Here is a 24598-nt window from a genome sequence, read left to right as displayed (position 1 = left end):
AGCATGTAGCTGAGCCATACATACTGGGAAGGTTCCAGGTTTGATCCCTAGTCTGTACTGAGTTAGCAGTGGGAGTGCAACAATTGGCCTCAATCCCTCTGGCCTAGGAGGCGAACATCTGCCAGAGTTCCTGCTCCTGATCGCGATTCAGTAACAGTACATATGTGGAAGTCAGGTGAGAACAGGATCAGGCTCCCACAGTCAAAAAGCCTGTTGATTTCATTGAGTTGAGGCACAGGAAAGAGCTCAAGGTCAGAGTAGAACTGCTTGAGTATCTATTAATCAATGGAAGGCAATCAATCAGCAAGCCATCCTGAAGTTCTCTGCTGGGATAAGTTAAAATACCGACTGCTTACATAGGGCGATGCCCAGGTTGTTCTTGTGCTCACAACAATGGGATTACTGAACTGAATAACAGGCCCCTTCAATGGCTCAGCTAGTAAATGTTGCTGGACAGTGTGGAATTGAGCCATACAAATTTTAAAGGATGCTGGTTCTTTTTCCAGTCGCTCCTGAATGAGCTATCAATTTGAATAGCAATTAGGCCTCCACAATTGACCTTCGCACTCTTGGGTTATGGAAGGGTTGGGGAAAATTCGGCCACATTTCCACTCCTGAATGATGTCCAATGGCCCCTGCTGGAAAGTGAGCATGTGGACATTAGCTGAGGGTAGGATTAGGCTTGACTGAGATGCCTCCACTTTTGAACAGCCTGCCATTACACATTGTCTTGGTTCACAGATGAAGAATGGACTTATGAATAAGGTACTGGAGTATGGTCAATACCTGTGGAACCCAGCATAAGTCACTGCCTGAAGGAAAGAAAGGGACAAAATTAGGGGAATTTAAACTGAAAATACTTGGTGTGTACTGTAAGGAGTCCAGATCTTAATTTGGATTAGGATTGTCTTTGGTTTGGAGCACTACTGGATTATAAGTAGCCTTCAGAGGGCAACACTTTGATTGGGCCAAATTTTGCTGGAGCGGGGCATCTTGCGGCATAGGCCGTTAGTTAGACTTTTTCCTGCACCCTTTCAGCTCAAAACTTTTTTGCGCCATAACTTGCTGGAAGTGCGAGCTGATAATGGCGTGGCGAGGTCAACGTGGCATCTGGGACCTTAGTGAACGGTGGAATCAAAACATTTTAAGGATTGCGAAAGTAACGGGGAAAAAAAAGGAACGTCGGAGAAGGAGAGTGAATTAGACTGGGTGAATTAGTCAAATCAGATACAGAATGAGAAATAAAGAGAGGGAAAGAACGATTGGATTGAGAGAGAAAAGAAAAGGCAGAAAGGAAAAGTACAAAAAAAATTTTAAATTTTAAAAATCTCCAAGAAGAATTTATTATATGCAGGGAATAGTTTAAATTGTTCCCTTTCTGGGCTGAAGAGATTGATGGGCATCGCATTAGCAATTATCACATTGTTAAAAGTGTACTTATGCTCTTAATTACCAGCCCTAACTTTCTGCAGCAAGTTTAGTGGGCAATTATTGTGCAAATCCAGCAAGTTTTTTTTTAAACAAAGGGGAGGCTAAGGGCAAGATGCCATTTGTGTGAAGCAAACGGTGGAGCGGCGTGTATCGAGCAGCAAGTTCTGGAGATTCGCACTCAGGTGTATCCCTTAATCCCCTGAACTTGCTGGCCAATTTGCACATTAATAACGGTGTGCGTTGTTGACATGCCGTTATTTCTCCAGCAAGGTTTGGCCCAATATCTTTGTAAATTATGAGGGGCCAAATCAGGAGTCAGCCATGGCTCAGTTGGTAACACTCTCGCTTCTGAGTCAAAAGGTTGTGGGTTCAAGTCCCACTCCAGAGGCTTGAACACATAATTTAGGCTGACACTTCAGTGCAGTGCTGAGAGAATGCTGCACTATTGGAGGTCCCGTCTTTCGGATGAGATGTTAAACCGTCTGCCCTTTTGGGTGGATGTAAAAGATCTCATGGTACTATTTCAAAGAAGAGCAGGGGAGTTGTACCCAGTGTTCTGGCCAATATTTATCCCTCAACCAACATCACAAACAGATTATCTGGTCATAAAGCTCATTGCTGTTTCTGGGACTTTGCTGTGTGCAATTTGGCTGCCATGTTTCCTAAATTACCACATTGACTACACTGGCTATAAAGTGCTTTGAGACATGCTCAGGTCGTGAAAGGCACCATATAAATGCAAGTTCTTTCTTGCTCTTTCCTAATACTGGAGGCACAACCAATAACATTATCCTGAGGAACAATGGAGATTGGGAAAATCCCTTGTCTACAATTGATCTTTAAGAAGCACGACAGGCATTTTTGAAAAGACAAGTAACTTCTGATTAAAAGGAAATCAAATGTTCAGCAACTCAACCTCTTCAGTATACTCGTCAAGAACAAGTTGAATACAACTAGAGAATGTTGCTTTTTGTTTTTAAACTTTATTTTTTTTGTTTGCTTTGCAACATTAGAAAGAGGAATCACACGGACTGAGGCTTCAGAAACTTCAAATGCAGTATAGCTAAGAACAGTAGAGAAGTCATCAGGAGCCCAAAATTGTGAATTTACAGTCACTTTTGAACATGCCTCTATACTCGAAATGAACTATAAGTGAACACCATTGAAGCAGTCTCAATCCCAGTTAGCATGTAATCACTTCTAATGAGCAATGGAACAGCCAAGTACAGATTTTTTCAATGCACCTCTCCTACAGTCAGTACAGTCTGTCCCCCTTCCTTTTCCATGTCCTCCAAACTTCTGCACAACCTTCTTTGTTTATAAACAATGTTTGCCAGCATAAGCTAATTTCTACATACTCTCTAATGAGACCATGAGTTTTGTCCACTTTACTGCTGAAGAGCACAATTTTTTAAATAAGTCATCTATTGCACAGAAATTAGCAAATTTAAGCAATATAACAAGAAACCCACTGTATAGACAGAATTCTCTACGTTAGTCTATAAGATATCACTTCAGAACCAAATATCCATGACCTCCTTTAACTCTAAATGAGCATTATTCATACTCATTTAATAGAGGTGCCAGCTTCTAATTTATTATTTCAGTTATTCCTCCACCATTTCCATATTATCTCGTCAGTACTTTCTTCCCCTCTTTTGGGTTCTTCCATGTTACTCACCATTCCTGGCCTGGAGTGCAGATTGCCAGACAACTGCCTCTGATGCTCTGTAACTAGCTGATGCCAGAAAGGGGAAAAGAGAAAAGTGGCTGGGGTAGAGTCATCCTCAACTTTCCTTCTTTCCCTCTGTTATAAGCTTAGATATTCTCTCAGTTACAACCGTGCTAGTCACTCCCGTAAGTGGTCTGAGCGTCTTAAATTTAGGAATATGCTGTACTACCCAATGCCTAACTATATATTAGCGTAACCCAGGGGTGTAACAATAGGTCCCCTTGTAACCTTAACTTGATATTCATGTCTTTTGCACGTGTCTTCATGCACGCCTCTGCAATCTTTTTGAAGATGGACCGAAAAAATACTTGGTAAGATAAGGCCAGATCCAAATCATTAAGCTACTTTTTTTCATAGCAAGTGAACATTCAGAGCAATAGTCATGATAGGACTCATTTTGGTCAATACGAACATACGAATTAAGGGCAGGAGTAGGCCATTCGGCCCCTCGAGCCTGCTCTGCCATTTGATAAGATCATCTGATTGTGACCTCAACCCTACTTTCCCGTCTACCTATCAGTACAACTTGTCTTCGTGCAATACAAAATAATGAACTTGCTACACTTCCCCACATCAGTGGGTCGTCTTGCTTGACTGAATTAAAATAACTTCTAACTGCCCTCCTTCATTCTAACTTAGATTCTTTGGAAAGCTTGCCCTTGCAGTTTACAGTTTGAAAAACCTGACTGCCAGCTTGTGTTTCTGTTATTTTTGACTCTCTGTTCATAACCAGAGGGGAGGGCTTATAGCAGACAAATCCTGTTAAGTGTCCATGACTAAGGACCTTCCAACACAAAGGATGTGAGGTGTTCATCAATTATCGAGACATGTAACAAATTGTTTATTGTTTTCAGTCTTTGGGGAAACAACTTCAAGATTATCTCATTAGAATTTTAACCATCTTTATTTAAATAAACTTATGCAAATACATTTTACTTTAAAAACCAAACATTTAAATGTATCTCTTTTCCAATTCCTCTCTGTGGAAAAATGGTCAAAAAAATCTTGACATCCTCCCTGTGAGAAGCACTTTCCTCATATTCAGTTCCTTTTTCCATAACAATAGTGGGGAGTTCGCCACATTGGAAACAACAGGCACAAAATTCTGCCACATGCATGTATTATCAAGTTGTCTCAGCATCTCACAATTTAAACATGTAGGATCCTCTGTGTTACGAAAACTCAACACGATAGAAAGAGGAAAAATTTCAGAAGAGAGGCACTTACAGAAGCACTTACTTTCAAAGTGGACAATTCCATCAATCTGATCAATAAATCCATTCATTCGCCCTTCAGTGATCATCTGAGAGGCGATTTTTTCTGCCTAGTGGAGAAAATACAAAAGGAAGCAATTAATTTACCAGCTAAATCCTCCACTGATATCAGTAAAACATAAAAGGTAAAAGACCTGTGCAAATCAACAGCTGAGAGTTGTTTAGCATACCAAGGAAATAGTTAATTAATACTTTTTACCATTAAAACTGTTAAATGAGGAGAAAGAAACAGAACTTTTTTTTTTAATAATCATGACTGTAAATTTTTTTCAGTGAAAGCTAGATACAGAATGAATGCCATTACAAACTTTTAATTTAATAATTTGCCTTGTACTTGGAACAAATTCCAAGAGGTAGTACTGGGACTAAACTAAGACTTTGCTTTTCGTTCTACAGAAATATTTAGCCTAATCTTCTTAAATAAAAGTTAAAAGTGAAGATTGTCATTTTGCATGCACTATCATTTGAAAAGTAGTATTTGGAATTGGAAAATTGAAAAAAGCCCACAGTTAAACCTTTAATAATTTTGACTCGGCCCTCATTTGTACTTGTTACAATTTTAGTTTTTTCTAAATCCTCTGTGCCAGTGATCTGAAAGCTGTACCTTTTCTATGCTCTGACCTCAGAGGTGGTACCCGAGAGGCCAACAATTACTATAAGAGCCAGTTATCTGCTTAATTGTGCTACGCTATCAAGCTCTTTCTGAAACGGTGGACATTGCTATAGAGACCAGGGTATCGATTTTAACCCCCGACCCTACCCTCCCACCCCCATCGGGCGGGGGAGGGTCGGGGGTTTAAAATATCAGGATCAAGCTACCCGACTCCATTCCCGCACCATTAAATTTTAACATACAGAAATCAAGCTGTTGACAAGGCTCCCGCAAAAGGCAGGCGGAGGCCTAATAAACAACCCAAAGTTGCAGCCTGATGACATCATCAGCGCTGCAAATTAAATTTATCTGGAAGCGTGGGGGGAGGCCTGAGCTGTTGGCTGCCTGGCACTGGGAGCTGCCAACTCCCGAAGGTACGTGCTAAAGATTTGCTCTTTTAGCGCTCCTTGTGGACCAAGAGGACTCACCATAGGGCTCATAAGGAAGCCTTCAGCCTCCCCCAGCCCCAATCTCTGCAGCCACCCCCCATTTTTCCCAAGCCCCGATCTCCAGCCTCTCGCCTCCCACCACCCCTTCCGATCGCGGTCCAGAGCTGATGCTCCCTTCCAAGTGATGGGAGTTTCCCTCCCACCCGCCAGCCAGTCTGTCCATTTGGCCGGCTGCCGAGCAGGAGGCGGACCACCAATATTCTAACAAGGCCCTGCCGTTAGGGTCGGCAGGGCCTCCACACCCCGGCCTTGTCGAGTTCTTCGCCTGATTACAGGCTTCCCCACACCCTCCCCAGCTCCTCGTTAATATTGGGGCCCAGATGTTTACATAATGAAGCAGCCAATGTCTTTATTTACAATTAAACAGTAAAATGAAGTACAAAAATGGGAGAGAGATATGTATATAGACAGACAATGAGAAAGTTTGCGATGAGTCAATCGCCCCTCGTAAGCGGCTTCACATTATGTATAAGAATCTAGGATAAATGGCGAACTAAATTATGATTCTGTAGGGTGAAATTAGCCTACTTCATCTTTTCATAAATCTTCAGTACAACCTTAAGCAAGGAATGAAACTAAGTACCAGAACACATCCTGTTTCAAACTCTTGCTTTTACCTTTTTAGATGTCAGAACCAACACTCATTTGATATAGAAGTTCTTGGGCAAACTCAGCAATACTTCATACATATGCAAAAGTACCAACAGAGAAAACAGGTGTAATAAATGCTATGATGCATATCACAAAAGACATGACCACTTCAATGTTTCTGATCATATAAAACTACACAATGGAACAAACATTCTTTCACATTAAATGAAGCAAACAAATAACCTTGATCTTTTTAACTACATGAAATCAGCAATTCAAACTTAATATTGACCTTTTTCATGGCCTCTACTTATCACAATCAAACACTATTGTAGTATATTACATGTTATTGTGCAATTCAATCCATGCATGTTAAAAAACCTTTTCCAAGAGCTTTTAACAAATAGTTTGCTGCCAGTGTGGAAAGTATTTCATTTTCACTTGTACAAATTTAAGAATCATTTATTTAAATCAGTGAGTGTAACTTGGTATTGTATTGATAAAAAGTTTTATATTTGTGTCTTTGATACCAAAACTTAATAGACTATTGTACTATTCATTAAGGTAGGGGATATCAAGCCAGGTATTAGCATTGACCCAGTGCAGAGTAAAGAGCACTTGAGATACACAGCAGGCCAGTCAGTATCTGTAAGGAGAAAATGCAAGTTAATGTTTTTTTTTACAGCCATAAGGATCTACACCCAAAACATTAACTTATCTTTTCTTTTCACTGATACTGCTTCCAACATTTGCACATTTTTTTATTTGCAGAGAAAAGATTAATTTATTCTGCCCCAATATGCCTCAGAATCAGAAAAGTATTCTCTGCTACACCGACATGACATTTCCAGCCCCAACAGCTGTCCTGATGAACCAAGTGGGTCTGCCAATCAGTTTGAGATTATGGGTAGTTCTGTGCTATGGTCTTGCACAAACTAAGAACTGGATTGAGATTGCACAAATTTATTTCATGGATAGCTTTTGCAGAGAGCAGATTTTTCATCCCATCAGTTTGATCTGCATTGGAAAGAAAGTCCCGCAAATAGACTCAAAAAAAGTTAACACTGCCCGAGTGGAGAAAAGAGAAACAGTTTTTGTAAACATAAATGTAGAAAAATAAAGACTTCTCGGTGGATTTGCGAGTGCAGTCCTTGGGTAAATTAACATGTAAAATTAGTTTCAGCAAAAGGGTTAGTATGCACCCCTGCTTTACACTGGGCCGGAAAGAACTGATAATTCACCAAATATTCTAATTAAGCTGATCCAGTAGAAAGCCTCCACTGAGAAGCTTTATTATGTTAATAGGAAGATAAAAGGACAATTAGATCAACTAAAGAATCAAATGGGTAAAACTATTGCAGATGATTGCATATGTTAAATGGATTCTTCACATCCATTTTCACAAAGATAGAGTTTAGATAAATTCCAGTCATAGCAAATGTGGTTAACTGATCCAAAGCACGTGTAGGTTAATGAAGGATGATATACCCACAAGGCTCCTGGGTCAGATTGGATACATGCTAGAATCCTTGATGAATTAAAACATGAAATTAGTGACACTTTGGATTATATTTTTTCAGAATCTATGAACCCTGGAGTAGCACCAAGCACTGGAGGATAAAAAATGTAGTTCCAATATTGAAAAAAGTAGTAAGGCTCAAACTTGCTAATTATAAGCCAATTAGCCTAACATCCACAGTGGGAAAATATTTGAGAGCATTCTATAGGATGGTATAAATGAACATAAAGTTCACAGGGAACATAGCAATTATTCAGCATGATTTTAGGAGTAACTTGTCATGCCGTATAACCCTACTGAAATCCTTTGAGGGTAGCTACAGTCACAGAGGAGAGTAGGTGTAATTTACTCTTATTTTCATAAGGCATTCGACAAATGTGAGAGACTGCTAGGAAAAGGTAACCATGATGTAAGACATGGAATAGATGACAAACTGTCTGGATGGATTGAGAATTACATTAGTAACAGAAAACGGAGCTGATGATCAATGTAAAATGCTGTGCTTGGGGAAAAAGCAACCAAAGTACAAAATTCGCACGCCTCAAACAAGGTTAGAAAATTCTCTCCAAGCGATAGTGGACATGTAGAAGGCTCCCAGAGAAGGCAGTTAAGTTGGGTCAACGAGCACCTTTTAAAAAAAACCCAGAATGAAGTCTGTTGTTGAGGAGGAAGATTAGGAACATGGGAATAGTAGACCATTCAGCCTCTCGAGCCTGTTCCGCCATTCAATGAGATCATGGTTGATCTGTATCCCAACTCCGTCCACCCGCCTTGGCTCCATATCCCTTAATACCCTTGGCTAGCAAAAATCTATCGATGTCAGATTTACAACTGTTAATTGAGCTAGCATCTACTGCTTTTTGTGGGAGAGAGTTTCACACTTCCACCACACTTTGCACGAAGAAGTGTTTCCTAACTTCTCTCCTGAATGGCCTGGTGTTGATTTAAGGTTACGTCCCCCTTGTCCCAGACTCCCTCACCAGCGGATTAAGTTTCTCTCTATCTGCCCTATCAATTCCATTCAAAATCCTAGAATCCTCACCCCTTAACCTTATATATTTCAGGGAATACAAGCCTAGTTTATGTAATCTCTCCTCATAATTTAACCCTTGGAGCCCTGGTAACGCTCTGGTGAATCTGCACTGCTCTCCTTCCAAGGCCAATATATCCTTTCTAAGGTGCAGTGCCCAGAACTGTACACTGTACTCCATATGCGGTCTGACCAGGGCTTTGTATAGCTGTGGCAAAACTTCCTCCCCATTATATTCTAGCCCTCTAGTTATAAAGGCTAACACTCCATTAGCCTTTATGATTATTTTTTGTACTTTAATACATTTTAGTGATCTGTGTACATGGACCCTTAAATCTCTTTGGACCCCCACTGTTCCTAGCTTTTTCACCATTTAAAAAAATATTTGGATCTTTCCCTTTTTTGGTCCAAAATGGATGACCTCACACTTCATTGCATTGAAATCCATCTGCCACAGTTTTACTCACTCACTTAATCTATCAATGTCTTTGTAATTTTATGTTCTCATCTACACTACTTACTATACCACCAATTTTTGTGTCATCAGCAAATTTGGATATACGGCTCTCTATTGTGTTAACTAAGTCATTAATAAATATAGTGAATAGTTGAGGCCCCATTACAGGTCCTTGTGGGACACCACTAGTCACTTCCTTCCAATTCGAGTACATACCCATTATCCCTACTCTCTATCTTCTACTACAAACCAATTTCCTAACCAGGTCAATAATTTGCCTTCAATTCCATGAGCTTTAATTTTAGCTAACAGTCTCTTATGTGGAAACTTATTGAATGCCTTCTGGAAGTCCATATAAACTACATCCATAGACATTCCCCTATCTACTACTTTAGTCACTTCCTCAAAAAAATGAATTAGGTTTGCTACCCTTTACAAATCCATGTTGGCTCTTTCTAACCGGCTCAAATTTCTCCATGTGCTCAGTCACCCTATCCTTGATTATAGATTCCAATAACTTCCCCACAACAGATGTTAGACTAACAGGTCTATAATTTCCTGGTTTCTCTTTCACACCTTGCTTAAATAAAGGAGTTACATTTGCGATTTTCCAATCTAAAGAGACAATCCCTGAATCGAGAGAGCTTTGGAAGTTTATGGCTAACGCATCTGCAATTTCCTCACCTACTACCTTTAAAACCCTGGGGTGGAAACCATCAGGTCCTGTGGATTTGTCAGTTTTTAGTGCCATTATTTTTTCCAATACTGTTTTCTTGCTTACGTTAACTTTAGTGCGTTCCAGTCCTTGATACATTAATAGTTTCCCTGGAATGTCAAGCATATTATCCTCTTCATCTACTGTGAAGACTAACACAAAGTAATTATTCAACAAGTCTGCCATTTCCTTATTTTCATTTGCAATATTAGCCACATCTGTTTTTAAAGGGCCCACATTACCCTTGATTACCTTTTTTCTTCTAATATAATTGTAAAAACTTGTGCTAATCTTGTTATCCCTCGTACGTTTCTTTTCAAATTCCCTTTTTGCAACTATTGCTATCTTTTTTGTCTTCCTTTGCTGTTCTTTATATCTCACCCAGTCCCCTGGATTTACACTATTCCTTGCACTTTTGTACGCTCTTTCCTTTAATTTTATGTTACCTCTCACCTCTTTTGTCGACCATGGCTGTTTTTATATGGTAGGCAGAGCTCTTGCCCCTTAGGGGTATATACTGGTCCAGTATTAAGCTAATTTCTTTTTTGAATACTGTTCATCTGTAGTTTTACCTGATAACAGTTTTGACCAGTCAGTCTCTGTCTCATCCCGTTAAAGTTAGCCATACCAAAATCTAGAATCTTAGTAAACGTGTTGGGTTTGAAAAGGAGAAACTTAACATTGAATTTGATCATGTTACGATCACTGTTAGTTAATAATCTAACAGTAAGGGAACATTTATCTAAGTCTTGATCATTACTTATTACTAAATCTCGTATGGCCTCTGGGTTAGAGATACTAACAACATTGCTTTTTTTTCATTGGAGGTAGAGGAGGGAATTTAGTGTTCCTTAGAGTAAGGGATGAACAGTTGTGTGAGGGGGCAGCCCATGGGAGAATAATCATACATGGTCTCTAGATGAAGGACAACTGATGGATCAAGTGGCCTTTTCTTGCTCTGAGCACAATTGGCTTTTGCTCAATAGCCATGTTATTCAGTTCAATCCAGATAAGTTTAGGGTAGCTGAACCAGAACTGAAAGTATCTTGCTTATCAATTTACTTTTCCAATTTTCTTTCCTGTTTTTCTGAAGTCAGTGATTCATTGGTAAGTGATTCATACAGGGGGAATGGTTCCACAGGGCACCCAACGTACCAACACAATCTCACTTACTCGGCAATCCTTTATGTTTGAGCTCAAACAGTGAGTGTTAGCAGGCTATTTGACAGTTTGGGGGGCGGCGGCGGGGGGGGGGGGGGATCTTTCCAACAGGCATCACTGGAAAATGAACAGAAATGAGAATGACAATTGATTTTTCATTTAAGGGAGACTAAGGCCAATTGCCAGGCATTGTCCCCCTTCCTTTCAAACCTGCCGTCATCAGCCTCCCAACTTAAAAAAAACACCCTTGACCCCTCTGTCCATGTAAACTACCACCCCATCTCTAACCTCCCTTTCCTCGACAAAGTCCTTGAACATGTTGTCGTCTCACAAATCTGTGCCCATCTTTCCCACAACTCCATGTTTGAAACCCCTCTAATCAGGTTTCTGCCGCTGCCACCGCACTGAAACAGCCCTTATCAAAATCACAAATGACATCATAGATTGATAGAATGATACAGCACAGAAGGAGGCCACTCGACCCACCGTGCCTTTGAAAGAGCTATCCAATTAGTCCCACTCCCCTGCTCTTTCCCCATAGCCCTGCAAATTTTTCCCATTTGAGTAATTATCCAATTCCCTTTTGAAAGTTACGATTGAATCTGCTTCCACCACCCTTTCAGGCAGTGCAATCCAGATCATAACAATGCGCTGCATAATTTTTTTTCCCTCATGTCGACTCTGGTTGACACAAGTGAGCACGTCATGCTCCTCCAACTCCTCTCCTCCGTTGTCCAGCTGGGTGGGACTGCCCTCCTCCAGTTCCATTCCTTTCTACCCAGTTGTAGCCAGAGAATCTCCTGCAATGGCTTCTTTTCCCGCTCCTACACCGTTACCTCTGGAGTCCCCCTGGGATCAATCATTGGCCCCTCCTATTTATCATCTACATGCTGCCCCTCAGCGACATCATCCAAAACACGTCAGATTCCACACGTACGCTGACGATACCCAGCTCTACCTCTCAACCACCTCTATCGACCCTTCCACTGCCTCTTTCTTCTCATGCTGCTTGTCCGATATCCAGTATTGAAATTTCCTCCAATTAAATATTGGGAAGACCAATGCCATTGTCTTCAGTCCCCGCCACAAACTCCGTTCCCTAGCCACCGACTCCATCCCTGTCCCTGGCCACCGTCTAAGGCTGAACCAGAATGTTCGCAACCTTGGCATCCTAGTGATCCCGAGATGAGCTTCCAACCTCGTATCCTTTCCATCACCAAGATTACCTACTTCTACTTCCGTAGCATTGCCCATCTCTGCCCCTGCCTTAGCTCATCTGACAATGAAACCCCCATCCATGCCTTGGTTACATCTAGACTTAATTAATCCGATGCTCTCCTGGTCAGCCTCCCACTTTCCACCCTCCACAAACTTGAGCTTATCCAAAACTCTGCAGCTTATCCAAAATGCTGCAGCCTATATTCTAACATGAGCCAAGTCCCATTCACCCATCACCCCTGTGCTCGCTGACCTATATTGGTTCCCAGTCCGGAAAGCCTCAATTTTAAAATTCTCATTCTTGTGTTCAAATCCCTCTATGGTCTCACCCCTCCCTATTTCTGTAACCTCCTCCAGCCCTACAACCCTCCAAGATCTCTGCGCTCCCCCAATTCTGGCCTCTTGCGCATCCCCAATTTTCATCACTCAACCAATGGTCTCCGTGCCTTCAGTTGCCTAGGCCCTAAGCTCTGGAATTCCCTCCCTAAACCTCTCCACCTCTCTCCTCCTTTAAGTCGCTCCTTAAAATCTACCTCTTTGACCAAGTTTTTGGTCGCTTGTCCTAATATTTCCTTACATTGCTCAGTGTCACATTTTGTTTGATAATGCTTATGAAGTGCCTTGGGGCATTTTACTACGTTAAAGGCACAATATAAATGTAAGATGTTGATGTACTAAACTCCTGTGGTCTATGCACCATTGGATGTTTGCTCTGTTAAACCCAGAGTGTGGAGAGTGGGTGAATAAAGAACGTGCACCGTGTGAAACAAGATTTCTTTTCCAAAATACAAATCGGATACAATGATTTACATCAAAACTAACATCACTAAGCTTTTTGAATGTTTTACTATTGTAAGTTTCTTTGAGGAAGATCGCAAAGATTTTTCCTTTCTCTAATTGCAAAGTGATGCAATGCAGTGGTGCTTTGATGCACCAACAAAATGTATCACACTAATTAGGAAAACACAGGGTCGACTGTCTACATTTCTGAGTTCCTGATCTCAGCCAAGTTATTGCAAGGACTGTAAAATGGAAATACTGCATCACAGGGGAAAAATAAATTGTTGCTAGTCTGCTGTTGCACCATAGCAGCCAATTCGAGAGCAGCATGGCACAGATCTGAAAGCAGATCCTTAGAAATCCTACAGCATGGTCTGGGGAGACCGCAATAGGGAAACAAAACTGGAAAAGGTAACTGCACACACCTCAACAAAACATTGATTTTTAGGCCTTAATAAAAGTTAGTTTCTGCATGCTCCAAGTCTTTCAATGGTGTTTTGGGCAGATGTATTCTAGGCCAGGAATTTTCCTTTTTTCTATTGCTGCTCCTTCTACAATGAAGCTTCTCCCCTTTCATCTGCTGCTGTTCCTTGGGAAGAAAGAACTGATCACACTGCCAATGGAGACAGGGGAAGGAAGAGAGAAACCCATGATATCAGAGCATGGAATAGGAGGGAGAGGAAAAGAGAAAGAAATGAGAGGAATCAACTCAGCTCCACTGAGGGGGGCAGAAAAAAAATCTCATTTATATAGCTCATCACATTTCTTGTAAAATCCCAAAATGTTTCACCTATAATTAATTAGATTGAATATGGTAATTGTTGCTAAGCAGGCATATAGAAACAGGAGTCGGCCATTCAGCCCTTTGAGCCTGTTCAGCCATTCAATTAGATCATGGTTGATCTTAACTCTATCTTTATTTTTATTCGTTCATGGGATGTGGGCGTCGCTGGCAAAGCCAGCACTTATTGCCCATCCCTAATTGCCCTTGAGAAGGTGGTGGTGAGCCGCCTTTTTAAACCACTGCAGTCTGTGTGGTGTCCCACAGTGCTGTTAGGTAGGGAGTGCCAGGATCTTGACCCAGTGATGATGAAGGAACAGCGATAAATTTCCAAGTCGGGATGGTGGGTGACATGGAGGGGAACGTGCAGGTGGTGTTGTTCCCATGTGCCTGCTGCCCTTGTCCTTCTAGGTGGTAGAGGTCGTGGGCTTGGGAGGTACTGTCAAAGAAGCCTTGGCGAGTTGCTGAAGTGCATCGTGTAGAAGGTATACACTGCAGCCACGGTGCGCCGGTGAAGGGTGTGAATGTTTAGGGTGGTGGATGGGGTGCCAATCAAGCGGGCTGCTTTGTCCTGAATGGTGTTGAGCTTCTTGAGTGTTGTTGGAGCTGCACTCATCCAGGCAAGTGGAGAGTATTCCATCACACTCCTGACTTGTGCCTTGTAGATGGTGGAGAGTCAGGAGGTGAGTCGCTCGCCGCAGAATACCCAGCCTCTGACCTATTCTTGTAGCTACAGTATTTATGTGGCTGGTCCAGTTAAGTTTCTGGTCATTGGTGACCCCCAGGATGTTGATGGTGATGCCGTTGAGTGTCAAGGGGAGGTGGTTAGACTCTCTCTTGTTGGAGATGGTCATTGCCCGGCACGAATGTTACTTGCCACTTATCAGCCCAAGCCTGGATCTTGTCCAGGTCTTGCTGCATGTGGGCTCGGACTGCTTCATTATCTGATTCCGTAACCCTTGCCTAACAAAAATCTATCAATCTAAGTTTCGAAATTTTCAATTGACCTAGCCTCAACAGCTTTTTGGGGGAGAGTTTTCCAGATTTCCACTACCCTTTGTGTGAAGAAGTGCTTCCTGACATCACCCCTGAACGGCCTAGTTCTAATTTTAAGGTTATGTCCCCTTGTTTTAGACTACCCCACCAGAGGAAATAGTTTCTCCCTATCTACCCTATCAACTCCTTTAATCATCTTAAACACCTCAATTGGATCACCCCTTAATCTTCTATACTCAAGGGAATACAAGCCTCGACTATGCAACCTATCCTCACAATTTAACCCTTTTAGGTGAATCTGCACTGCACCCCCTCCAAGGCCTTCCTGAGGTGCGGTGCCCAGAACTGAACGCGGTACTCTAAATGGGGTCTAACCAGGGCTTTTTATATCTGTAACATAACTTCCACCCCATTGTATTCCAGCCCCTTGAGATAAAGGCCAACATTCCATTAGCTTTTTAAATTATTTTTTGTACCTGTCCACTAGCTTTTAGTGATTTCTGTACTTGGACCACTAAATTTCTCTGCTCCTCCGCAGTTCCTAGCTTCTCGCCATTTAGAAAATACTCTGATTTATCTTTCTTAGGTCCAAAGTGTATTCTATATCATGCAAACAGATATTCTAAGTGTAGATTTCTCAGTAGCTGGATTCAGACATTCCTCAGGTCCATTTATACAACACCATGTAAACCATCAGTGAATCACTCCTGAGTTCGCATCAGGTTTGTATAGCTAATTTAAACTTACTCCTCTAAAATCTGAATTTGACTTTCAGTTTTAAAAGGTCTGACCCTCTAAACATAATAACATCATTACACATTTGTGATAATTTTGTGAGTGAGAATACGGAAAGGAAATATCTGCTGTTTAAAGCTTTTCTGTCAGTCATACAAGGAAACCACTTAAGTTGCGCAGGAATCGGCACAGCTCTGAAAAAAATACAGCTTCCAGCATTTGGTGGTAGATGTTTAACAAGCAGTCAAAGTCGCTGCATTCTTTCTGAACTGCACACTTTGCAACCAGAACTACAATAGACTGCATTTACACTGCTGTTGTGATGTTAAACTGCAAATATTTTCTACTGAGACAATGACGAACAGAACAGTTGAAATTCGTACGCCAAGGTAGATGCCAATTCCTCAATAGAACATTGAGAATCCAAGCAGCTGTGTCATCAGGCTGCTTGGATTTTGTAGGTTCCAGATTTTGAAAGAAAAATTTGATTTTAACTTGATTTTGCCGATTGGGTTGCAACACTTTAATGGGGCTTGTGATGCTTGACGCAGGATGTGAGATGACGTTTCAGGGGCCGATTTTCATGTACTGATGTAAGTCAGTTTGAGACACACCTCTGGGCGACATCACTGTATACTTCCCTTCAGTCGTTCACCATTACTCTGCTTTCTGCTCCTTAGCTAATTTCGTATCCATGCTGCCCCTGCCCTTTTAAGCCCATGGGATTCAATTTTGGTAACAAGTTTATTATGTGGCACTTTATCAAACGCCTTTTGAAAGTCCATATACACTATTATCTGCACTACCTTCACCAACCCTCTCCATTACAGCATCAAAGATTCCAGACCCGTTGAGGTAAAGGCCAATATTCCATATCTTTTTCTAGCCTTTATGTCAGGCCTATATTGCTTCCAAATCACACCCCTGTAAATGGGTGCCCAGGGTTACTAAGTGCTGAGTCATATACAGAAGTTAAAGGGATTAGTAACTATATAGGAACAGGAGAATACCACTCAGCCCTTCGAGCCTGTTCCACCATTTAATTAGATCATGGCTGATCCATACCTCAACTCCATTTACCCACCTTTGATCCATGTCCCTTATCTAATAAAAATCTGTTGATCTCAGTCTTGAAAATTTCAACTGACCCAGCCTCCAGAGCCTTTTTGGGGAGAGAATTCCACAACCCTTTGTGTGAAAAACTGTTTCCTGATCTCATTCCTGAATGGCCTAGCTCTAATTTTAAGATTGTGCCCCTTGTTCTGGATTCCCCCACCAAAGGAAATAACTTCTCTGTATCTACTCGATTGAATCCTTTTATCATTTTAAACACCTCAATTAGATCACCCCTCAATCATCTAAGCTCAAGGGAACACAACCTGACCTCGTTTTAACCCTTTAAATCCCAGTATAATTTTGGTAAACCTGTGCTGTACCCCCTCTAAGGCCAATATATCCTTCCTGAAATGCGGTGCCCAGAACTGAATGCAACACTTCTGATAGGGTTTGACCAAGGCTCTGCACAACTGAAGCATAACTTCCTCCCCCTTTGTATTCCAGCCCTCTTGAGATAAAGGCTAATTTTTTTAAAAATTACTTTTTGTACCTGTGCATTAGTTTTTAGTGATTGTGTACCTGAACGCCCAGATCCCTTTGTTCCTCCACAATTTCTAGTCTCTCGCCATTTAGAAAATATTCTGATTTGTATTTCTTGGATCCAAAATGCATTACCTCACACTTCAGGAAGGTTCATTCAACAGATTTTAAGCCAATTCGGAAATGTTGTTCTTAAAAAGATTTTTGTGATGGCAGTTAGGTTCTCATGAGCTTTCATGCCAATTGTTTTTTTTCCCCCCTGAATATCATTACTGGCATCAAGGGGACTCGCCCTATCTGAAGTGTTTGGAAAAAGATGACGACCAACGATGGGATACCAGATAGGTCAAACTGGGTGACAGGTGCTCTGTGCTCATCCAGCAGTACCCACACCCCTGCACCTTTAGACAAAGGTGAACTTACCTGTCTGAAAAGATTAGTGCATGCTGAGTCACCAGCTTTCATGGTAAATTGTGAGAGCAGGGCTGATGGCATAGATGTATGTGAAGGTCTGACTAACTATTATGCTGGCTGATTCTTCAGAAGCATTTCAACCATAATATGCCATGCTTTATGTTACTGCATGAAAAAAGGCATGTCAGGGTGATCATCAGCCAGCAAACTCTGATCGGCTGCACCTGCCAAGATGATACAAACCATATTTGCAGGCAGTATTGCATCTACCTGGCAATGATTGTGGGGAACTGTCTTCACACGGTTTGGGTTAGCAGAGAACCAGATGCATGGCTGTGCTATTTACTGTAAGGACATGTGCAGTTGACATGCGCAGTTGACATGCACCATGGGGCTGACACAGGCAGTGGCTTGCATCCCCCTCCTTCCAGGCATGTTGCAATACAGACTTATGGGATTGGTGCTATGGACTGGCACAGAGGGCAACTTTCTTCATAACCGCCTCATGCAACACCATCTCCACTTCCACAGTCATTCGATTGGAGGTTGAATGCTTCCCACAGACACATCTCTGCATCTTGGATTTCCTTTCTTTTTATTTCTGCTTGTCACTTCTTAATCTCCTGCCCTTCAGCCTTAGCAAAGATTGCTAATAGGTTAAGATAATCTTTGCTTCTCAAGGCTTTCAGAATTTTTGTTATTCTATTGTGACATTTCCCTTTAATTGTCCCTTCCTTTTAAGTTTCACTTACACAATTTTCTGTTCCTATGACTAGTGTGCTCCTTAAACTCACCCAGATCAGTGTCTGGTTGTGTGAATAATTATGTAAATCAATTGACTCAGAGGTCAGTATTAGGACACTGCTCTTTTTAACATATATTAATGACCTGAACTTGGGTATAGAGGGCATAATTTCAAAGTTTGCAGATGACATGAAAATTGGAAATGTAATAAACAGTGAGGAGGATAGTAACAGACTTCAGGAGGACAGAGACAGACTGGTGAAATGGGCAGACACATAGCAGATGAAATTTAACACAGAAGTGTGAAGTGATGCATTTTGGTAGGAAGAATGAAGAGAGGCAATATAAGCTAAATGGTACAATTTTAAGAGGGGTGCAGGAACAGAGGCGCCTGGGGGTGCACATACACAAATCTTTGAAGGTGGCAGGACAAGTTGAGAAGGCTGTTAAAAAGGTATAATGGATCTTTGGCTTTATAAATGGAAGCATAGAGTATAAAAGCAAGGGAGTTATGCTAAGCCTTTATAAAACACTGGTTAAGCCCCAGCTGGAGTATTGTGGCCAATTCTGGGCACCACACTTTAGGAAAAATGTCAAGGTCTTGGAGAGGGTGCAGAGGGAATTTACTAGAATGGTACCAGAGATGCAGGACTTCAGTTATGTGGAGAGACTGGAGAAGCTGGGATTGTTCTCCTTAGAACAGAGAAGGTTATGGGGAGATTTGATAGGGGTGTTCAAAATCATGAAGGGTTTTGATAGGGTAAATAAGGAGAAACTGTTTCCAGTGGCAGAAGGGTCGGTAACCAGAGGACACAGATTTATGGTAATTAGCATAAGAACCAGAGGCGACATGAGGGGGAAAAAAAAATTACGCAGCGAGCTGTGATGATCAGGCACTGCCTGAAAGGGTGGTGGAAGCAGATTTAATAGTAACTTTCAAAAGGGAATTAGATAGGGGAAACATTTGCAGGGCTATGGGGAAAGAGGGGAATGGGACTAATCGGGTAGCTCTTTCAAAGAACCCGCACGGGCACAATGGGCTGAATGGCCTCCTTCTGTGCTGTATCATTCTATGATTCTATTCTTCCATGATATGGGAGAGATAGATCACTCCCATTCCATTTGAATATTATAATGAAGCTCTCACCAATTTCAGGTGAGAGCTTCCTCCATCCACCCTTGGAAATGCAAGTTATGCACAAAAGGGGAAGAGACTAGGTATCATGGATTTCTGTCCTATTTTACATGCTATAATGCCCTGTAAACAGGTGCAGATGGGGCATTCACAAGAGAAAAAATTGGCCTTGTCATGTTTAACCTCTGTCGCATCCACAGAGATGTGGCATGCAACCTAATTGTTTCCAAGTGAAAGTGAGTTTGGCCTGGCAACAGATTTGGCTATCTTCCATCAGTCCTTGGAGTTTATCACAGCCTTGTAACGCTGACCAGCTGATTACATTTGCTTCATATTCAGAGTTGCTTGTCTGATGATCTCTATTTCTGAGCTGGTGTTGGGAGATGCACTCAAACATTTTCAGAAATTATCTGGAAGAGGGTGTCAGTAGCTTCATCTCAAAGCTTGCAGATGACAGCAAAATAGCAAGGATGGGTAATATTGTGAAAGATGGGTACAAGGTACAGGAGGGCTTTAACTGTTTTTTGGGGGTGGTGGGGGCAACAATTGGCAGATTAAGTTTAAGATAGGTAAGTGTAAAATTGTGCATTAGGAAAGTTATATAAGCGGTATAGAATTAATGGGAAAATACAGAGACAAATCAGGAATGGGATTTGGAGTTATAGTAGATAAGTCCCTCAAGACATTAAGCCAATGGCTGACTGCTGTCAAGAAAACAAATGAGATGTTAAGTTGTATAAAAAGAGGAACAGAATATAAATCAAAGCAGATTAACCTGCTGCTATAGGTGGTGTTCAGTTCCCACCTGGAGTGCTGGGTGCAGTTCTGGAACCTTCACTACACAAGGATGTAGGCTAGCTGAAAAAGGTGTGTAGAAGAGCTACTAGAGTGATTAGTTTAGAGAATAAAACATGAGTACAGACTTAGAACTAGGACTCTTCCTACTGGAGAAGAGAAGCCTGAGATGAAGACACAATTGAGGTATTCAAATTAGTATTGGTCAGGGATGTAGAGGATCAGTCAGAGATATTTGATTTGGCACAGGATAGCAGAACAACAGTATAAGAGTATAAGCTGAAAAGAAGTGGATTGAGGCAGAAGGTAAGCATTACTTCAGAGGGTTGGTCAATTTTTAGAATAGCTTAACAAGGAAGGTGGTGGGGGTAAGTAGCAAGGAGAAAATGGACAAACATCTTGGAGAAACACTTCGTGAACAGCAGGAAAATGGACCCATGGTCCTTTCTGGCCGTAAGATTTTCTATATTTCTTTGAATTGTTGAATAATGCTGCAAAATATCTTTCACAAACCCAGGCCATGAGCCAATGTTTAGCTGTTTGGATGGGCTGACTATTAGATACAACATTCTTGCTCTGAGCCCAGATAAATTCCCAATCTTTTCAGTGTTAGATGGGATCATAATTACAAAGATGACAACTTCCCACTTGAGACTGTTCCAATTAGTCCCACCAAAAGCCAAATCTTGCACCTAGCATTCCTTCCAAGGTACCAATAATTATGCATTGTTTGGATGCAGATCAAATTGTGGTCAGAAGCAACTTGTGCTTTGTTGAGCACTTTCAAATAATAGGGGAGTCAACAAAAGCTAAATCTAAATAGGATGACCTCTTGTGGAGCAAAATAGTCCGAGGCAACTAGCAACTATGAAGCACAGCGGTCAGTGTTTTCTTTTTGCTTTGTCGTCCACCATCAGATGACTGTTGCACCTAGATGATCCAATATTGTTGATGTTATTTTCCAGGTAGATGGTGGATGGTTAACTATTGTCAAAGTGACCGTCTCTCCTTAAGGAGTACTTCGGTCCAGGGAAGTGCTTCTTTCAAGATACCGAATACCACATTTTGCTGCAGGGTTTCCAACTTACAATTGAAAAAGAAACCAAACTGATCACAGTCCAGCTAAAAGGGAGTATAGCCAGCCTCATTTACTGCAGCTCTATAAAATGATTTCACAATGAGTTTATCAAGAATAATCCAAACCTTAGACAAGTACTTCCTGCTCCAATGGTGAAGTATTTCCAATTCCTAAACCAGACCTTCAAAATTCTCAATAGGATTGTCTAATAATGCTGAGTTACGCAGTTTTGAGTGCACTCGTGCCCATTTGGAAGTTGATTGCTACTGAAGACCAGAGATATTTACTCCATTAATCTAGGCTAGATGAGAATGCAGGGAGGCGGAGGGACAGTGTCCTAACCCACTGCAATTCCCAGTCTCCCATAACCTTCTATCTGAAGGAAAAGACCAAGCTGCCAAGAATTTATATTTATTTTATCAAATGTTTCTGCAGTATCCAGCTCCCAGCGTCAATTCATTGCCCTGTGTCGGCGAAACGATAAAAAACAATTTCAAATAATCTATCCAAAGCAGTGCTCTCACTAAGTAGGAAATATTCACTTCAAAAGTTGCTTTTCCTGCATAAATAAAATGAATTAATGCCAGGACATAAACACTGAAGGCACATTCTGTCTGTTAAATACAAGTTGTTTGGAGCCTAGCTGCCTGGGATTTTCCTTCGAGGTTAAACATAAGAAAATAAGTTCAGTACTTTGAGAGCTTACCTTGGCTGGCGGTATTTCTAGCAAAGCTCCAAGCTCTTCAAAAGTAATATTATTGTACAGTTTACTGGCAGAAAGCAAGTTGTGCTCAATGACTGCCCTGTCCAGTATACTGGAACCTAGTATTAAGGGAGGAATCACATCATTACAACAGATATAATGTCACATGGATTTTTAAATGACTAAACTTCAATGAAAAAGAAACCTAACAAACATTTGAGGGTTTGCAGTTGCTAGCCAAAAGTCTTTAAAGTTTGAAGTCACCAGAAAGGGGCATAGAATTGCAATAAGCATTCAACTTACAGACAGTGCAGTAATTGTAGTATGATGGTCATTCACACCTACAATTTCCCACATGGAAAGCTCTCAGCTTCCCCACTGGGAGAAATAATCAGGAGAAACCTCTCTAGCAACCAGCACCAATGCCCCCCACCCCCAACACCAGACTGCACTCATGTATCTGCGAGCAGCTCTCAGGCCTCTCACACTGTTGCTGTATAACCAACCACTACGAACAGCAGTCCAGGGTTTCTGTCTTTCCCTGTAGGTGAGCTTCTGTTTTTGCTCCACACCTTCCACAAGGAATCTGATGAAATCAGTAACTTAAATATGGGGAATCATGAACATAAGCACGTCTTGTCACTCCATGGTGCCCTACACAATAGATTTCCAAATTGGCAAAACTCAGTTTCAATAGTAGCTTACTTATGAGGATGAAGAGAATGTTAAATTCACAGCTCCTTTAAAGAAGACCTTGATCTCCTTTCCAAAATGAATTGCAAGTGAATTTTGTGTTTCTAGAAAGTAGGAAAACATACAGCCCAAAATTTCATTGAAGAACCTATGTGTATGGGGATAGAGACCATTTGCATTATTTAATGTCACCTTATATGTCCATAATTTATTTGGATGTGGAGACAGCAACGACTTTCCATCCCTATATGCCATCCCAATCCTATTGCTAGCCCAGTTTATGCTCCAAAAATAAAATCTAAATTTATTTCTTCAAATCTAAATTAGCTCCACAACATATTGTTAAAACACTGGTATTACAAAAGTGATTCAAAGTGCTGTGCCACATAGCAGGGAACAAAGTATCCAGTCTGTATTGGCAGGCCGTTGCGAACATAATGAAATAAAAATATCAGAGGAAGTCACCCCAAAGCACTCGTGCAGAGTCAACTACCCCAGAGATGCCTACCTCATGGCGCTCGGGCTACACATGGCCCCTGGGACCTGGGAATTTGTCCCTAATCCTATTTGTGCTTATATTTCTTATTTGCTGGCTTGTCCTTTTTCAATTTTATTGGCTGGGAATGGGCTGCTTTTAGAACTGTTAACTCACTGATGAATAAACCAAAATCAGGCTATCAGATCTGTTGGTATCAGCAGCTTGAGATATATACAAATTATGTGAACATAGATTTAAACGCAATATGTGGCCTGAGGCTCCGTGGTACGCACCTATGCAGCTCACAAAAGCAAAAAAGAGTGGACAGCCCTGTTTTAGACATTTAAACAGTGGTACAGCCAAAGCACCTATACCAAGTGCCTGTAACACTCTCCACAGAAGATAGTGCCTGACGTAGCGAAATCAAAATGGAAAGGGGGGCGGGGGGGAAGAGATAAAGTTAGAAATTATGCGCAGGCAGGTACAAACCCAAGAGATAGATGGACATACCTGCCCACAATTACTCATCTCCAGTCATTTCAAGCTGATGAACCAAAACAAAATAAAAATCCATGGAAGTATCAAAGCACTTACCACAATAGTCTAGACTAAAATAAAACTAATACAGTAACAAAAAAAAATCCTTGATATCACAAAGTATAAGCAGAATACTTGATGACAAGGCATTGTATAGACAATTTATCCCACTCATGAACTGAATTAACACATTTCACCCCAGGGGATAAATTAATGAATGGTTTTCCATTAAAAAGCCTCCACTTATTACAACGTTTTCCAATCACAGGGGTGGTAAGTTTTAATTGTTATTATCAGCAACTGAATTGTTAACATGGTAATTGAACCAGTAACAACTTGTCATACAAATATTGTTTTAAGATTTTGAATTTTTAAAAATTCAAATTTTGCACCCCCTCTTCACCTGAAGGCATTGACTCATGCTCAGGTACAGTTTCAGTGGCGATGCCGACCATTTTATACCATAACCTACTTCTGATCAGAAGTGGGAACCATGCCTGATTCCTCCCCCGACCCAAGGAAACTGTAATACTCTTAAGTGCTGTCCAGGTTGAAATCAGCTAACTCAGCTGACACTGGGAATTGAATCAGCAATCTGCTGCACTGCACTGGGTGGTGTCTTCACCCAGGGTGCCCTCAGTGAATTAAAATAAATATAACTTTTTGCTACTCTTATCAAGGCCATCATTTTCAACATAGACAAGCTAAGGAAATTGTTGGTGCATTTTAGTGTACCGTATTGCCCAGAGCAAAAGACAGACTATTATATCTCTTCCTTCACTTATCCCAGAGACATACTGGAGAGAAGTGGACCAGTTGAGTTTAGGGTGCTCTATCCAGCACAACTTCAAAATTTAATTAGCACCCTCAGAAGGGATGAATAAATATAATTAGGGCTAATGAT

The 24598-nt window shown here is 41.2% G+C and overlaps 1 protein-coding gene across 4 annotated transcripts in view; it reads right to left on the bottom strand.

Annotated features, from left to right (window-relative positions):
- Window positions 1-24598, bottom strand: part of cops4 (COP9 constitutive photomorphogenic homolog subunit 4 (Arabidopsis)) — a 50019-nt gene that overhangs the window by 3735 nt on the left and 21686 nt on the right. For 2 of the 4 annotated variants that reach the window (XM_067989997.1, XM_067990014.1), the window contains exons 8-9: window positions 21990-22105; window positions 4391-4487 (exon numbers count right to left, since the gene is read on the bottom strand). In XM_067989997.1, the coding sequence (XP_067846098.1) occupies window positions 4391-4487; window positions 21990-22105 (213 nt within the window). The remainder of the gene's footprint in view (window positions 1-4390; window positions 4488-21989; window positions 22106-24598) is intronic. The other 2 variants (XM_067990004.1, XM_067990023.1) reach the window with 1 other exon arrangement.

This window comes from Heptranchias perlo, chromosome 1 (assembly GCF_035084215.1).
Source record: "Heptranchias perlo isolate sHepPer1 chromosome 1, sHepPer1.hap1, whole genome shotgun sequence".
Classification (NCBI taxonomy): Eukaryota; Metazoa; Chordata; class Chondrichthyes; order Hexanchiformes; family Hexanchidae; genus Heptranchias; species Heptranchias perlo.
Note: the sequence above shows the minus strand (reverse complement) of the source record. Positions and strands in the feature narration are given on the sequence as shown.